This window comes from Megascapheus bottae, chromosome 24 (assembly GCF_031878675.1).
Source record: "Megascapheus bottae isolate mThoBot1 chromosome 24, mThoBot2.hap1, whole genome shotgun sequence".
NCBI lineage: Eukaryota > Metazoa > Chordata > Mammalia > Rodentia > Geomyidae > Megascapheus > Megascapheus bottae.
Genome location: NC_143532.1, coordinates 19,296,635 through 19,313,970, shown reverse-complemented (window position 1 = coordinate 19,313,970; position 17,336 = coordinate 19,296,635). Strand labels below are relative to the sequence as shown.

Here is a 17,336-nt window from a genome sequence, read left to right as displayed (position 1 = left end):
GGTTCCAAGATGGAAGGTCCGCGGCTTCACGCTGCTCCAGAAATCCCCTCCTCATTGGCTAGCTAGGAAGTGGCGCTCCAATAACGAGAACGCTGATTGGTCCCTCCAGGACGGTTGCTAAAGCAAAATGTTCAAATGCTGAGTGACCTAGGAAGAGAAGGCAAGAGGGAGGGAAGGGAGAAAACAACCCAAAAAATTGGCAGCCCGCGTGGATTCACTGGAGACGGAAGGGTGGCTCTTTGAGCGCTTCTTCCTCGTGATTAGTCTGCTTCAGGACGAAGAGGGCGGGTAATTAACCCAGAGCGGCAGACATGCGTGCTCCCATTGGCCAATCCTGGTGAGAGGCGCAGTGGCCGCGGCGACTGATTGGTGCCCGGGGTGATGTGGGCGGGACGCTGGGCCGGAGGTTTTGTTGTGAGGGTCGGTTGTCAAGCAGCGGCCAATCAGGGCAGGGGATGGAGGCAAGTAGGGGTCGTTCCCGGGAGCGGAGCCTCGGCCTCGGGAGCCGCGGCTGCAGGTGAGTGGGCTTGGGGGCGAGGAGGCGGGGAGGCCGGGCGAAGGTGGCCCCGGAATTGGGCTGGGCTGGCGAGGACGACCGGGCTGGGGAGCGGGCTCCGGACGCGGGGAGGGTACTGCCCGTATCCAGCCAGCCCGAGGGACGGAGGGATGATCGCGGCGGAGGGGCCGGCTCCGGCCCGGGGTGGGGGGGCCGGCGGGGCCTGCGTGGAGGCGGAGCGGGATCGGGGCGACCGCGGAGACCGGAAGCAGAGCCGAGGATCCGCGGGAGGACGGCGCTTGTAGCCAGGGAGAGAATGAATGGAGACGAGGACGGGGGGGGGGGGGGGGGGCAGTCCGGCAAGGCCGCGGCCGAGCTGGGAAGCTTGGGCGCCGAGGTGTGCACGGATGGAAGGCCCGGGGACCCGCGCAGGGGTCCTCGAGATGATCTCACCGCGCTTGAGGCCCCACTCCCTGCCCTGCCCTTGCTAACTTCGGTGAGCAGGAGGAGTTCCCTTGCCAGGATAAATATAGGTTGGACCCTCGGCTCCTCTTCCAGATCCTCCCTAGAGAGGGGACCTCACCGGCTTATCTCTAGGGTGTTTCTAACGGACCCCCAAAGCTTAGCCTCTGAGTTCTCACCCCAAGGGAGGTGAATAGGACTCCCACTGATCCTTGTGAACTGCAAGTGCCGGGTTCCCATTATCTCAGCTTCTGGACCCTTTTTTTTTTTGCCCCTGGACTCCCAGTCATCCTACCTGAAGGTGTGCCTTCCCCTCCCCCACTTCACACTGCAGCTCCTGGCTTTGATGACGGGTTGGTGTGGATCCTTTAATCCAGTGACCTTGGTGACTTTGGGCTTCCTCACGAGCCCTCGCTTTTATTTGTATTTTAGCCTAGTGTTGAGCTGAGATGGCCCAAGCCTGACATTCCATGATCCAGGATCCTACACTGGCTGCCGCTGCTGCTGTTGCTGTTACTACTGTGGATGATTTAGGCCACCGGGCAGTCCAGGGCCAGGAGAGGCACTCCCTCTGCCTGGATGTGTGGGAACTCCCTGCCAACTTGATTGGTGGGTCTGGGGGGGATCCACCCCCACCCCAAGAGGAAAATACAAGTCCGTTTTGTGGGTAGAGCTTCAGGTTGCCAGCTCCTGAAGGATGGCCACCCCTGTGGTCACCAAGACAGCTTGGAAGTTGCGTAAGTAGTTATCATTTTTTTCTGTATGGCTCTGCTATTGGTTCACTGCTTGGTGTCTCTTCTCCATACATGGCTGTGGCGCTTCTTAAGTGGGCAGGTGATTTCATTTCTCTGGGGCTGTTTCCTCCATATAATGAGATTGCATTCTTTAGTTGCTGTGAGATTTAGTGAGATTGTGGATCTATCCTGTGCAGGATTTCTAGGTGGGCAGAATGGAATGAGAAATCCTGAAAGATGTTCAAGGCATTTCCAGTATCTTACAAATCAGACTTTCTCTGACAGATGATTGGGTCTTGGGATAGGGAAGGGGGAGAGAAGGGTAGGGAGAAGGATGCCTTCTGGGCTCTGGAATATAACTGAGCAGGAGCATTGACCACCCCCCACCACCACCATTACTCTATACTAATGGTTCTAAATGTCTAAGACTTTTCTGTGTGTATGTTGATGTGTTGCTATTAGGACTTGAACTTAGGGCCTCCAGCTCTTGCTTGGGTTTTTTTCCTTATGACTGGTGCTCTACCACTTGAGCTCCAGCTTTTTTTTGGTTCATCAATTTGAGATAGAGTCTCAGCACTCAGGAAGCTGGAGCAAGAAAGCTGTGAGTTTAAGGCCAGCCTGGGCAGCATAGTAGAATGCTGTCTAAAATAATAATAATAGTAATAGCAACTGCAATAATAATATTAGCACTTGGATAATGGGTATTGCTAGTTGATGTCTTTCAAGCTGAGTTAAAGTAAAGAAGGGCCATGTACCTTTTCTCCAGATGTCTTATCTCACACTCTGGTCAGCTCACCCCCCTCCCCTCCCACACACACCCCATCTTCTTAGTCTATGGCCCTTTCTTTCTTTCTTTCTTTCTTTCTTTCTTTTTTTTTTTTTCTGCAGCGGAACTATTATATCGTGCCATCCTCTCTAATGGCAAGTATATAGCACCATGCATTTGTCAACCCCCAGAAAATGTGAACTCAGTGGCTTTTTGTTTTCTCTCACAGAGCCCACCCAGACTGGGCTCTCATGGCCACTGTCTCTAGATGACCTGCCCCTTAATCAGCAGCCCAGAGAGCCCATGTGGCAGACCATGTTGTCATCCCGTTCACCTGATAAACACCCCTCCTAAGATCCCTCCTCCCGGGTCTGAGGCTCCACAGCGGAGCTCAGACCCACACCTGGTTCTTATTCTGAGCTGTGAGGGCCCCTAGTCAGGCTTTTTGTAGACTTACTGGCAGCTGAGAGGTACTTTGGAGTTGAATTATTATTCAGTTTTGTTTTTTCAGTTACTGGGGGTTTGAACACAGGGCCTCAGTGCTTTTCTTGCTCATACTTGGTGCTCTATCCCTTGAGCCATGCTTCTAACTATGTGTGTGTGTGGGGGGGGTGCGCATGTGTGCACGCTTACACACAGACACACACAGGTTGGGCATGTGCCAGAACTGGGGCTTGAACGCAAGTCTGGAAACTGTCCTTTAGCTTTTTTTTTCATAGCTGGTACTCTACTATTTGAGCCACAGCTCCACTTCTGGCTTTTTGCTCGTTAATAGGAGATAAGAATCTCATGGTCTTGGTTGGGCTGGCTTTGAACTGCCATCCTCAGATCTCAGTCTCCCAAGTAGTTGGAATGTCAGGTGTGAACCGCTGGTGCCTGGCTAACCCTGCTTTTTTGATGGTTGTTTTGGAGATGGGAGTCTTTCAGAATTTTCTACCTGGGTTGGCTTTGAACCACAGTTCTCCATGTTTCTTCCTCCTGAATAGCTAAAGTTAGAGGCATGACCCATCTGTGCCTGGCCACTTTAGTACATTTTTATTGTTTTGTGTCATAGATGGTCTTTGGAATGTATAGCATTATTAGTACTTAAGACAAAGGTGGCTAAAAATAGCAAGTCAATTTAAAAAATTGAGTGTAGACATCCATATCTACATTGGATTGTCTCCAGGACCCTTGTGCAAGGATAGGAATATCCGTGGGTGCTGGAATCCCTTATACCTAGGGTGTCTACACAAGAAACCAGGTGTGTACTCCTGTGCCTTACATCACCTGTAGATTACATGCACCGCCCAGCACAGTGAGAGCGCTGGAATGATACTGCACATTTGTGGCATACTGACAGACAAGAGAATACTTCTCCTGTACAGCTAAGTGCAGGTACATAGTGACAGGGTCTCACTATTTATCCCAGGCTGACCTTGAACTCCTGAGTGCTGAGATCACAAGCATGTGCCACTACAGCTAGCATTACAGATGCATTTCTTCCAATATTTGTTGGGTCTGCATGTGGAGGTCATACTGCCAATGGATGTGTGGAAAAAGGAGAATCTCAGGAGGCCCACAGGCAGGCCTGACGTTGTGACATGGTCATTTAAATGCCCATATCTTGATATGTTGTTGGTCCTATAATCTGAGCTTCCAGCCTGAGCAGGGCAACCCTCCTCTGGTGTCTCCATCCAAGCCTCCTAACTGCCTTTTCTCTCCTTTTCCACACAGAGGAGATCGTTGCCCATGCCAGCAATGTGTCCTCGCTGGTGCTGGGAAAGGCCTCTGGGCGACTGCTGGCCACAGGAGGGGATGACTGCCGTGTCAACCTGTGGTCTATCAACAAACCCAACTGCATCATGGTGAGTCAGTGGGGCCAGCAGTGGGAACTAGCCATGGGCTGGGAGGGCCCTGTGGCAACAAAGGCTGAGGATAGGTTATGCAGGTGGGTTATGCAGGCACTACCATCAGTGCCACCTCTACTCTCTATTCCATAAGGCCCCCACCAGCCAAGGATGGCTGGGATAATAGCTAGCCCTCAGGATGGGGTCCCTACAATAGACAGGACTCGAGTTTACTAGGATGGTTCCAGTGGGCCCCATGCTTGAGCAGAACGCTTATGTCCTCCATCCCACTTGCCTATCTACTTGCCTGTCACCTACCCATGGGTGTTGATTGTAACTTATTCCTAGCATGGTCCACAAAAAGAATTTGAGAGGACTGGCTAGAGCAGGTTAGGAGCTAGTTCATATCTAGCAGTTACCTGTGTTATACAGACATCTTCTGAGCTAGACACTTAATTGCTCTCCAAGGAAGGGAGACATAAGATGTTCTTACAGATGTTCTATTTTCCAAAAGCCACTATCATTGGTATGAGGTCTATGCTTTTCTAGATAGTGAGATGAGTGCACATGCCTGTACATGCATGTGTGCACATGAAAATGCATACGCAAGTGCATACACATCTATATAAAACATATTGGTATAGTATTTTCTCTTGTGTAGCCCAGGTTTTTAGAATGTCAGTATCATGAGGATTTCCCCTGTCAACAAATAATTCCCTACAATATGCATTTTACTGGTTCCTTGATGTGTACTGTGGGGCTGAGCTGCAATTAGCTGTGTGGCCACGCCCTACCCTCTGCTTGGGCCCTGCTAAACCACCCTGCAGTGGGCAGTCTCATCCTCCCAAACCTGTGGGCAGATGTGTGGCTGTTGTGTTTTATCCATGACTGTGCGTACTGTTTAAAGCATCCGGATATGCTGCTAAAGTGCATTCCAGAAGCCAGTTTCCATTTTCCCCCAACAGCTAGAAATCTGTGCCCCTCAGCCCTCCTCCCTTACCACCACAGCTTTTCACTCTTGGTCAAATAGACAAAGGAGAAATGGGTGGGAGTGATGCTGCTGACAGAAACTTGGACTCATTGTTGGTGAGGTCCAAAGAAGAACCAAGATGTACCCAGATAGCAGTTTCTGGGCCAGGGCTCAGGAAGGGTGGAATCGAGGGGGGTTTGTTTTATTTTACTCTATGAGTTAGTGTTCAATTGTTTCCTTTTCCCTCAGAATACAAATTAACATACACAAGTTGAAAAAGAATCAGTAAAAAGCAACCACACACAGGGCATGATCTGACCCACCTTGCCTCCTAGAGCAGCCCTGGGTGTTAGGGCTGGTTTCAGACTTCTCTAGGTGCTAGGTTCAGCCTTTGGTCCTCTATTTGTCCTTAGCCTCACCACTGATGCCACCCCCTCCCCTCAGGCCTTTCAGTGCTGTAAACCTGCCACATTCTCTCTTCTCTGGGTCTGGGTACCTGTGGTTCCCCTCTGCTGGCAATCCACTTCTATTTATTTTTAAATTATTTTTGAGTAGGATACACGCATATGGCTCAACCTCCAAAAGTTCCCTCTTTCCCTCAGATGACCATAGTGCCAAATGCCTTCTTTGTTCCTCTAGAATTATTTGTGAATAGTTGAGAAAAGGTGCATATCTGGAGCTGGGAGTGTAGCCTAGTGGTAGAGTGCTTGCCTAGCATGCATGACGCTCTGGGTTCGACTCCTCAGTACCACATACACAGAAAAAGCCAGAAGTGGTGCTGTGGCTCGCTTGGTAGAACTCTAGCCTTGAGAAAGCCCAAGGACAGTGCCTAGGCTCTGAGTTCAAGCCCCAGGACTGGCAAAAAAAAAAAAAAAAGTGAACATCTGTTCTCCCCTCTCACTTACACATGTGTCATGCTCTGTTTGCAGTCCTCTACCCTGTTTTTAATCCCAAAGTGCAAAAGCTGCTCTTTTTTGTTGTTTATGTTTACAATATGGGGGATTGGACCCAGGACCTCATGTATGTTAGATAGGTGCTCAACCTCTTTACCATGCTGAGATCAATCTTGAAGGATTGTTTCTTCCATTTCGGTGGCTCAGTGGTTTTCTATCGCATGGGAAACCATGAGGACTCCTGCTTAGCTGACCAGTTTTCTACAAGGGGTGTTTAAGTTGTTTCTAGTCTCTTGTTAAAACGATTGGGCATAGGACTGGAGATGTGGCTCAAATGTGAACTTGAGGCCAATGAGTCAGCACCTCCTTATCTTCTGTGTGTGTTTTAGTCCTGTGTCCTTATCTTGGTCCACTGACCTCTCCAAGGAGCCAAGGGCCATTTCTGCAGGTACTCTCCACATCAGGAGCATCATGGGAAATGAAGGTGGTTGGAAGGTGACAGGCTTGGCTTACTCTCAGCCCTGATTGCTGAAGGAACAGATGTGTTCCCAGAGAGCAGCCTCCTCACTTAGCTGCTGCTTGCTGAAGCCTGTCCCAGGAATCCTGAATTGTGGTAGCAGCTAGGGATGTCCGTGCTACTCTGAAGTTGCCACCTTCTCTCCACAGAGCCTAACGGGCCACACATCCCCTGTGGAGAGTGTCCGTCTCAACACACCTGAGGAGCTCATCGTAGCTGGCTCCCAGTCAGGCTCCATCCGCGTCTGGGACCTGGAAGCTGCCAAAAGTAGGCCTCTGATTGCCTTTCCCCAGTCTTCCAATTGTGTGCACACTAGCTCGTCCTTGTGTAACCTGCTGCTTCCTCCAGGAAACCTGTGCTTCACTGCTGGAGGCACAGCCCCCACCCTGCGTGCATCTGCCTGCTGCAGTGGGCACTGCTGCCCCAAGTAGCTGGCCCTCAGGTGGTACCCAGGAAATGCCTCAGTGAACAATGGTGTAGATTCAGAATCTAAAAGAAAGTCAGATGCTGGGAGGAGTCCTGCAGGGCACGTGGATAAGTGCCGTTTACCATGTTGTACCAAACTCAGGGCAGGCCCGGATCTATTTGCTTGTTTTCATTTTTGTTTAGCTTTTATCTTTATGGAAGTAACACGTAGTTTAAAAACTAAGCAGCCCGATGCTGGTGGCTCACACCTATGTAATCCTAGCTACTTGGGAAGCTGAGATTGGAAAGATTGTATTCAAGGCCAAATGATCAGAAAAGTTCACAAGACCCCCTTCTCAACTCAAAGCTGGGTAATTGTTATGCTAGCTAGGACCGGAAGCCTGAAATGGGCAGATCCCAGCCCAGGCTTGTCCATGCAGGAAATGCAACCCTATCTAAGGAATAACAAGTGCAAAAAAGGGCTGGGGGCGTGGCTCAGTGGCAGACTAGAAAAAAAAATAGGAGGTGTAGAATTAATCATGATGGATCCAGAAAGTCTCTGCCTCCTGCTTGTTGGTTTCTTTTCTTCTTTATTGGTTTTGGTCGTATTAGGGTTTTGATCTCAGGTCCTCCCAGTTTTTTCCTGGAGCTGGTCTGGACCCTAGTCCTCTAACCTTTGCCTTCCACATAGCTGGATGGATAAGTATGCACCACCATATCCAGCTTGTTGGTTGAGATAGTATCTCACCAAGTTTCTTCCCTGGGCTACTTGAACCGTGATCCTCTGGTCTCTGCCTCCCAAGTACTGGGGATTACAAGTACGTACCACCATGCCCAGCCCTTCTCTAGGAGCCACAGCCTTCTTTTAACTTGTCATAGTGCTGGTCCCCTCCACTTTTCTGAACAACACGATGACACTGTAACTTCTCTGTTTTTCCTCTTAAAAATCACATACATTAAACACTGCTTCCATACTATAGAAGATAAGGATTTGACTCCTAGGGCTATCCCAATCCCTCCACTCTCAACATCACTCTCACCAGCCCCCTGGGTGCTATCTAGAACTGATTAGATTGCTTTCCATAGGTCACTTTTTTCCCACCTTTTTTTTTTTTTTCCACCTTTTCTATACCTCTGGCATAGTGCATCCTGAATGTTCTACTAGAAGAGTAAGCTTCCTTTTCCCTCAAGCCCATCCCATAATCCACCTCTCTTCTCAGAGCCTCTGTCCCCAAGTCCTAGTGTGTGGGAGCACTTTGGCCTGTAAACTCTTTCCTGTTAAACAGTCCCATGGCATCCTTATTCTTGGTTTTGGTCTGTGTGATGGATCTTGTTCCTCAAGTGGCTAAAAAAGGTATCTCTCCTCCATCCTTTATTTTGTAGTTGGGGTATTTATTATCCCCTTGGGATTTTTTGAAGGGGCTCACCGTCCATCTACTCTATCGCTGTTCTGGGTCCAGGGTTGCTGTTGGGAGGTCAGTGCCCCTAGGCTGGATCCTTCCCAGGGACTGTGCGTCCTCCCCATCTCTTTTCTCTGCAACCTCCTAGGATATCTGTCCTACCTTTCTGACCTTTCCCAGCTGGGACCTTGCAGGGTTCTTTGTCTGCTAAGCCCTCAGCCACATGGGTGTCTGCAGGTGAGCTGCCTCCCTGGCTCTGGGCTGCCACCATGTGGCTGAGTGATGCAGTGCTGCCAACTTCACAGTTACCAAGGAAGCTAGAAATCCCAAAGTTGTCCTAGAAGCACCCATTTTTCAGGTGGAGCACTAATTTGTGTTTTGCATACAGTGGAGCAGGTGCATTCCTGGAGATTCAGGCTGAGACTGTTTGCTTGCTGCTGCTTGCTTCAGTCTACACTATTAGCCAGCCAGCCAGCCAGGAGCTCCAGAGCACAGCGTTTGCCCTTTTTTTTTTTTTTTCAAGAGAGAGGCCCTCCAGGGACATGCTGTGTGGATGGTAACCACTGGCCACACATGCCCAGTCTGAGGTCCACTTTGCTTGAGAACAGTGCCATCTGCCCTGTCTGTCCTCAGCAGATACCGTAGTGCAGAGGGAGCACTTCTGTCCAGGCCTCCTGAGCCACTCTGTTTCAGGGAAGTACAAGCAATTCCTTGTGCTGAGCAGTGGGAAGCAATGGCCACGGGGCTCTGGGGCTGTTTGCAGCTTGTGGGGAACCTTACCCATGAGCCTATTCCTCGCTGGTTAGCCTCTGGTGTTCAGGTGCAGAGCCAGGCTGGCAGCGCTCCCTGATTTGATAGATGGGAAAGTGGAAACCAAAGAAGGTGCAGTGTCTGGTGAGGACCTGCTAGCTGCAGGTGGCCCCGCCTGGCACTTGCATCAAAACTGCTGGCAGGACTCCTTTGCTGCCATCTGCTTCCCAGGTTGGGGACCTCAGGTCCACCACTTTTCCACTAACCTGGGTACAGGTGACAGGATGAGACGCTAGCGCTGGAGGATCCTGGAGGGGCTAAGTGCCTCTCTGCAGGGTGTAGTTAACCCTGCATGCACAGGCAGCCAGTGCCCCTTACTCTCCACCTTTGGGCTGGATGAGCAAAGGCCAAAGTCATGGCAGAGGAATGTGGTCTTGCCAGCTTTCCACAGCCCAAGGGGGTGAGGAGGATAAGGGCACTCCACCTCGCAGATCCCACAGGAACACTGCGAAGGAGAGGACTGGGACAGGTGCCAATGTGGAGCTGGTCAGCATGTGCCAGGCCCCAGCAGCGCTGCTGCCCAACCTAGGGGGCAGCTGAATTTGGGTTTTCACCAGCACAGGTGGCAGGGCCCGGTCAGCTCCTCAGGCTTGGGCCTCATGACCCCAGCTCTAGTGACAACAGAGTCCTCTGCCAAAGGCACTCGGGCTGAGTACAGCCTCCCTGCTCAGGGTATCACCAGCTCCCTTTCTGCTGCTCTTACCTGTGCCCAGCAACTGTGACCCAGACTTGCTCCCTCTGCCCAGGCTGGCGAGGCTGCTGCCCAGGAGGCAGAGTCTGCACTGACTTGCAGCCATGCACCTACAGTGTGGCCTGAGTACCGCACTTTCTTGAGCTCGGGTTCAGTGATCTAGTGTGGAAAAGTCCCCCACCTGCCCATCACCAGAGCTGACAGCGCTCATCTGGGGACACCGGACGTGCCGATGGCCATAATCACCACTGAGGCCTGAAAAGGAGGATGCAAGGTCAGCCAGGGACAAACAGGAAGGACGAAGAAAGACTGGCCTCTGTAGGGACAAACTAAAATGGAATGACTTAGAGCTGCCATTTATTGACTACCGAATGTGTCTGGACAGTACTGGACTGTGCTCATTTTCTTAGTTCTTAATCATCACCCAGCAGATTGTCCAGCACACAGCAGTTGAAGAGAGCCAGTACTGAGTCTGGTTTTGTCTGTCTCCTGAGCCCACAGCCTGATGGGGATAGGCAAAAATCACAAGTTAGTGCTTGGATCTGGAGTCTTGAACACCTCTGCAGCAGAGCTCACGACCTCACAGTTCACCATATGTCACCAAGGCTTGGGCCTAAGGTTGGCTGGGTTCCTATATCCCATGGCCCCAGCACTCCAGTCTTGCAGTGAAAGGCAACAAGTTTGTGAGATTCCAGAGAATTCCCCAAGACAGGTTTGCCTCCAGCCTGTGCTTGGAGCTTGCTGGCCCCACCTTCATTGATGGGAGACCTGGTCCTAGGCCCACTAGGCTGGTGACCTGTCCCTCTGTAGCAGTGACCTCCTGGATCCTTTCTGTTCTCACAGGTCTCCTGCCTGCCCTGTGGCACCTTCAAGATCCCCAGATAGATGTCACCTCGGGGGAGTGTGGAACTCTTAGGCACACTCCCCTGTCCCTCCATTCTGTTCATCCAGTAGCACTTGACCCATACTCCACCCTCTAATTCTTGCTCAAACACCTCTCAAAAGCCTTCCAGGATTCTTTCCCCCCCCCCCCCTCAGTGGAGTTTGAACTCAGGTCCTTGCATTACTTGCTTGCTAAGTAGGCACTTTACCACTAAAGGCATACCCTTCTTGCTTGTACTTATTTATTTATTTATTTTAGTAAAGTCTCACTTTTACACCTAGGCTGGACCACAACCCTCCTGTTTACCCAGAGCTGGCATACAGGCACACAACATTGCACCTAGCTTTTTGTTGAGATGGAGTCTTGTGCACTTTTTTACCTGGGTTGGTTTCAGACACGACCTTCTCCATCTCTTCCTCTTGATAATTGGAATTGTAAGCATAAGCCACATGTTCATTTCTTCCCTGGGTTCTTTTTCAGTCAAGCAGCCCTCTTGACCACTCTCCTCTTGACACTCCCTGAGGTTGGTTGGTTCTGCACAGAAGGCTTCACAGCCACACAGCACATACGCCACTCCTTAGCCTTCACACAAGCCATGCGGAAGCACAGCACCTTTTCCAGAGACTCGAGGAAGAGCAGACATAACAGTCATCTCCAGAAAAACAGTTTATTAGAGTGGCAAGGCTCTAGTTGGTTCCCCCATTTTAAAGTGGCACCCCAATTTTGTATGAATACTGAGAGGAATGGCCCGTGGCCTGCTTTTGCATGCCATCTCTGTCCCCCCATCACTGCTGTCTTCTCTTGGCAGTCCTGCGCACACTCATGGGACACAAAGCCAACATCTGCAGCCTGGATTTCCACCCTTATGGCGAGTTTGTGGCCTCCGGGTCCCAGGATACAAATATCAAGGTGAGGCAGACAGACAGACAGCAGCCGGTCTGCACGATGGGTGGTCTTCCATCTTTCTGGGGTGCATATAAGGTGTGGGGATGTGTGGGTCATTTCAGCAGTGTGCCAACCTCTTTTTTTTTTTTTTTTTGCCAGTCCTCTGGGGCTTGAACTCAGAGCCTGGGAACTGTCCTTTTGCTTTCTCAAGGCTTTCTTGGGCTCTACCACTTGAACCACAGCACCACTACTGTCCTTTTGCTTTCTCAAGGCTTTCTTGGGCTCTACCACTTGAGCCACAGCACCACTTTGGCTTTTTCTATATATATGGTACCAAGGAATCAAACCTGGATCTTTGTGCATGCAAGGCAAGCACTCTATTACTAGGCCAAACTCCCGGCACCCTGATGTCTGTTTTTGTGGCTGTGATCACCTGGCAGTGCCCAGAGCCTGCGGTGCTCGGCCTTCACACTGCCCCCTGGCCTGGCCTTTGGGATTGCCATGTGCACTCCTAATGCAGCTTCTTGGCTCCTTTCCACACAGCTCTGGGACATCAGGAGAAAAGGCTGTGTCTTCCGGTACAGGGTAAGGACAGGCATCACTTGCATCCCCAGCAGGGGTGGGAGGCTGTGGTCCATTATGGGTGGGGTGAGACCTGGTCCCCCATCTCCCCAAAGCCCTGTATAGCTGCCTTGATTAGTCTTCTATGCCTCCACTGAGCTTCTTAGGTGGGTAACTAATGTCACTGAAGGACGCCTGTTCATAGGCACACTGTGCTGAGTAGAGTTACATTAGAAGGCTTTGACATTAAAAGAGGCTATGAAATACATTGTTTTTGATGGGAGCAAGTAAACTCAATTTCCTAGAGTCCTCTGGGAGCACATGAAGAAACCTCTGGCATGGCCTCTGCCCTTGTGCAGTAGAGAAAGGAGAGGTGTTGGGGAGCATGGTGGAGTTGGGCCCGGGCCCTGGGGTGAACTCAGTGCTCTGTCTGCAGGGACACAGCCAGGCTGTGCGGTGTCTGCGGTTCAGTCCTGATGGGAAGTGGTTGGCATCAGCTGCAGATGACCACACAGTGAAGGTACTTAGGCCCAGGGGCAGGGGCTGGGTTCTCATCACACCTAGGCTGGACTCTGTCTCCTTCCTGATCAGGTGCCAGCCTGGCCCTGACTACCGCCTGCCCTGCCCTAGCTCTGGGACCTGACAGCTGGCAAGATGATGTCTGAGTTCCCTGGTCACACAGGGCCTGTCAACGTGGTGGAATTTCACCCCAATGAGTACCTCCTGGCCTCCGGCAGCTCTGACAGGTAGCGAGCCACCACATCTGAGACTGCCATCCCTCTGCCTCGCTGTCCTGTGTGTCTGTCCTGTAGTGCATGCCTGTGTGGGCCTGTATTAAACAGGATTGGACCCTGGCCCTGTGCCCCACTTTTATGGGCCCGTGCAGGATAGGGAGCCTTTGCCGTCCCATCCTGTCGCCTTAGGCTGTGTCTGCTCTCCCTCTGCCAGTGTGGCCGACCTTGTCCCAGATGCATCTCTGGTAGCTCTGGCTGCTGGGGAGAGGACTCTGGAAAGCAGCTCACTTCCCAGGCCCTAGGTGTGGCTAGAGGCAGCCTGGGGATTGACTGCCCAGCACAACATGGCTCTTTTGCAGGACGATCCGCTTTTGGGACCTAGAGAAATTCCAGGTAGTGAGCTGCATTGAAGGGGAGCCAGGGCCTGTCAGGTACGCGGGCCGCTCGGGCCTGTCTCGGCACACTGGCTTCCCAGTGGGGCAGGCGTCATCCCCCTGCCCTTCTGCTCTGGGCAGTGGGGTGAGTTGAGGGTGGCCTTCCTCGCCTCCACTTGCTCTGTCTTGGGCCCTGGGGTGTGAGGGGTGAGGCTGGTGCTGCAGGACTTAAAGCCAGCTCTCACCTGGCCCAGGAGTGTGCTCTTCAACCCCGACGGCTGCTGCCTGTACAGTGGCTGCCAGGACTCGCTGCGGGTGTACGGCTGGGAGCCGGAGCGCTGCTTTGACGTGGTCCTTGTCAACTGGGGCAAGGTGGCTGACCTGGCCATCTGCAATGACCAGCTGGTAGGAATGCCAGAGCACCCACTCTCCACCTCGTGCCCCTTCTCCCCTACCCACCCTGCTGGGGTTTGGCTCTTCAACTCAGCCCCCAGCCCCATCCCAGCCCTGCTGCTTCCTGCAGATAGGTGTGGCCTTCTCCCAGAGCAACGTCTCCTCTTACGTGGTGGACCTGACTCGAGTCACGAGGACAGGCACGGTGGCCCAGGACCCTGTGCAGGACAGCCGGAACCTCACCCAGCAGCTGCCCAACCCCGGCATCCCTCTCCGCCGCATCTATGAGCGGCCCAACACAACCTGCAGCAAACCTCAGAGGTGGGTGCTCCGCCCTAAGAGAGCAAGGAGTGTGCGAGTGGAGGGCCAGTCATGGGACTGCTCTGGCTTTCCTGGGGGCACTGGCTTCCCTCTGCTGGTCTGGGCATCCATAGGGTAAAGCACAACTCGGAGAGCGAGCGGCGCAGCCCCAGCAGTGAGGAGGAGCGGGAGGAACGGGAGTCCCAGGCTGAGATCCAGAACGCTGAGGATTACAATGAGATCTTCCAGCCCAAGAACAGCATCAGTGAGCCTCCCCCTCCCCCAAAGTCTCCTCAGGACTGAGTCCCTGTGGCCCCATGCCGCTTTGTGCTCCCATGGGACTAAGGTGAGGGCAGGAGTCCCCAGCACAGGCTCAGCACCCTGCAGTCTCTGCATTGGCAGAAGGGCTACAGGAACGGGGCAGACCCTAGGGTTCCATGGGCCAGAGAAGGGTCACATATGTCCAGCCAGGACTCATGATGGCACCTGAGCCTTCAGCTCCCTTTGCCTCGGCAGGCCGGACACCACCCCGGAGGAGCGAACCCTTCCCAGCACCCCCAGAGGATGGTGAGTCAGACAGAGGCCTCTGCCCTCTAGGGGCCCTGGTTCTACTAGGTCTCCCCCAGCATGATCTCTGGCTTCCCCCTGCACCTTCCTAAGGCCCTGAGCATAAGCCCCACCCAAGGGTGTGGAGAGGAATAGCAGACAGGGCCTGTCTGGGACAGTGAGGCACATTGAGGTGGCCTGGAAGAGAGGCAGGAAAAAGGTCAGGCCCAGGGCTTGGAGCCAATGGGCTGTGGCTGGGAACTTGGGATTTGCAAAGTAGCAAACATCATCTGCCTCAGGATGGAGAGGGGCTGGGCTGGGCCGCCCTGTCTGCCATAGCCTCTCCTGACTTCTCTAGGCATGGTGTCCTCTCCTTTGGAGGCTGTGTTTCCTAAGCCTCCACCTTCTTCCTCTCCCTGCTCAGTCACCTTTTCACCTACCACACCTGCACCACTCCCGGTGGCAGAATCGCCCTGAAGCTCTTGGTCCCTACCACCACAGACGGGAGGACAGGAGGAAGCCTCAGCACTTTATTTGGCCTCCTCGTGTACCCAGCTCCCCCCATATGCCACCTGGAGGCACATTCCAAGCCTGGTCCCCTTGCTAGCAGACCCTCTTCTGCCTGAACCAATGAGCTTTTTTCCTTGGCCCCCAGATACAGCCACAGCAAAGGAGGCCTCAAAGCCCAGCCCACCCATGGATGTGCAGGTTCCGGTGCCAAACGTAGGTCCAAGTGGAAGCATGGTGTGGGGGATGGAGGGGGCTGGAACTCCATGCAGAGCCCAGGGCCTCTGATGGGAGGTAGAGGGCCTCGTGCTGGCATCTGCTGAGCCTTTACCCCTTCAGCTCGAGGTCCCATCACGGCCACCAACCATCACTCCCACACCAGCCCCCAAAGGTGAGCCTGCCATCATCCCTGCCACGCGGAATGAGCCCATTGGGCTGAAGGCCTCTGACTTCCTGCCTGTGAGTGGGGACCCGGTCTGAGGAGTGGGTGAGGGCATAGCTGTAGCCCCTCCCTGTGTCAGCATCTGTGCTATCCACATAGGCGGTGAAGATCCCCCAGCAGGCCGAGCTGGTGGACGAGGATGCCATGTCCCAGATTCGTAAAGGCCACGACACCATGTGCGTAGTGCTCACCAGCCGCCACAAGAACCTGGACACCGTGCGGGCCGTGTGGACCACAGGTGACATCAAGGCAAGGCCCCTGTGGAGGTCTGGCCCGACCCCCACCCTCCCACTCAGACTAAGGGCCAAAGCAGAGATCACAGGGTCGGGGGCAAATAGGTAACCAGTGGTTGAGTCATCCATGGCTCTGCCTTCTCACTACACGCTGCCATTTTTTGAGCACCCCCTCTCCTGGCCAGCTCTGCTTTCTTAATCCCCGCCCTTGCCCCTCCTCCTGACGGAGCTGTGTTTGCAGACGTCGGTGGACTCTGCGGTAGCCATCAATGACCTGTCTGTGGTCGTGGACCTGCTGAACATCGTCAACCAGAAGGCGTAAGTGGCTGTGCGGGAGGTGGGACAGGGCGGGCGGGCCCAGCCTGACTGCGTCACGCTCCGCCTCTCCCCAGCTCCTTGTGGAAGCTGGACCTGTGCACCACAGTGCTGCCCCAGATTGAGAAGCTCCTGCAGAGCAAGTACGAGAGGTAGGGAGCAGGCAATGATGACCCCTCCCCCGTCCATCGTGGCCACTGTGAAACTGGGCCCGTGTATGTGCAGCCGCACCCCACTGTGCTGTTGCTGTACCTGTCTGTGGCTCCCCACAGCTACGTGCAGACAGGCTGTACCTCCCTGAAGCTGATCCTGCAGCGGTTTCTGCCCCTCATTACTGACATCCTGGCAGCCCCGCCCTCGGTGGGGGTGGACATCAGCCGTGAGGAGAGGTAAGCCTGGACCTCCCTGGGGGACAGCCCTGGCCCCACAGCCTGGCTGGGTCCCCCCATGTCTAGGCTGCAGAGCCTTGGTGGGAGGGGTGGCAGAGGTCCAAGCCTGGTGCAGTCGTGGTGGCCCTGGGGCCACAGGCTCAGATGCCGCCCCTCGGCCCCCAGGCTGCACAAGTGTCGGCTCTGCTACAAGCAGCTCAAGAGTATCAGTGGCCTCGTCAAGACCAAGTCAGGCTTGAGCGGCCGCCACGGCAGTGCCTTCCGCGAGCTGCACTTGCTCATGGCCAGTTTGGACTGAGGAGCCCTGCAGGGGTGGGGGCACCTGGCAGTCCCCAGTATCTGCCTCCACACTCCTGTTCCCTGTGTGCCCACTGGCAGTGAGCCTCTGCCCAGATCCCTTGGCTGTTCCTGGGGCCAGCCTGGAGGCCGCAGCACCGGCCCACTGGCCACCTCCACAGCCCCGAACTGAGACAACTTCCTCTCCAGCGATGGCTGCCCAGCTTTGCCCAACTCTTGCTTCTTGGGACAGCAAACCGAGCTCTGGGGCTGCTGCTGTAATTTATAAGGTGAAATTTATTAAATTTGTAACTATTCCCTGTCTTCCTTGTAAGAGGGACATCTCTGGCCAAAAGGCTCCTCCCAGGCCAGCGTGGCCCTCCAAGTCTTGAAGAGGACGAGCCCATGTTCCCTCCAGACCTGGGAAAGGGGGGGACCAGCGGTGGGGACAGCAGTGACAGTGGTGCAGGAAAAGACTGGTATGGCAAGCTCCTTGCGGCGCCCTCCTCCCTTCAAGACCAATTT

The 17,336-nt window shown here is 53.6% G+C and overlaps 1 protein-coding gene across 1 annotated transcript; it reads left to right on the top strand.

Moving 5' to 3' along the window:
- Positions 1-411: 411 nt before the first annotated feature.
- Positions 412-17,128, top strand: Katnb1 (katanin regulatory subunit B1). The gene is made up of 20 exons (XM_090357576.1): positions 412-517; positions 1,391-1,695; positions 4,175-4,305; positions 6,817-6,934; positions 11,665-11,765; positions 12,285-12,326; positions 12,739-12,822; positions 12,933-13,048; positions 13,396-13,467; positions 13,665-13,815; positions 13,934-14,124; positions 14,238-14,368; positions 14,620-14,670; positions 15,305-15,372; positions 15,496-15,615; positions 15,698-15,847; positions 16,073-16,149; positions 16,224-16,298; positions 16,419-16,535; positions 16,701-17,128. Exons 2-20 carry the CDS (start codon positions 1,656-1,658, stop codon positions 16,831-16,833), a joined length of 1,968 nt encoding a protein of 655 aa, XP_090213702.1. The 5' UTR covers positions 412-517; positions 1,391-1,655; the 3' UTR covers positions 16,834-17,128.
- Positions 17,129-17,336: the final 208 nt, after the last annotated feature.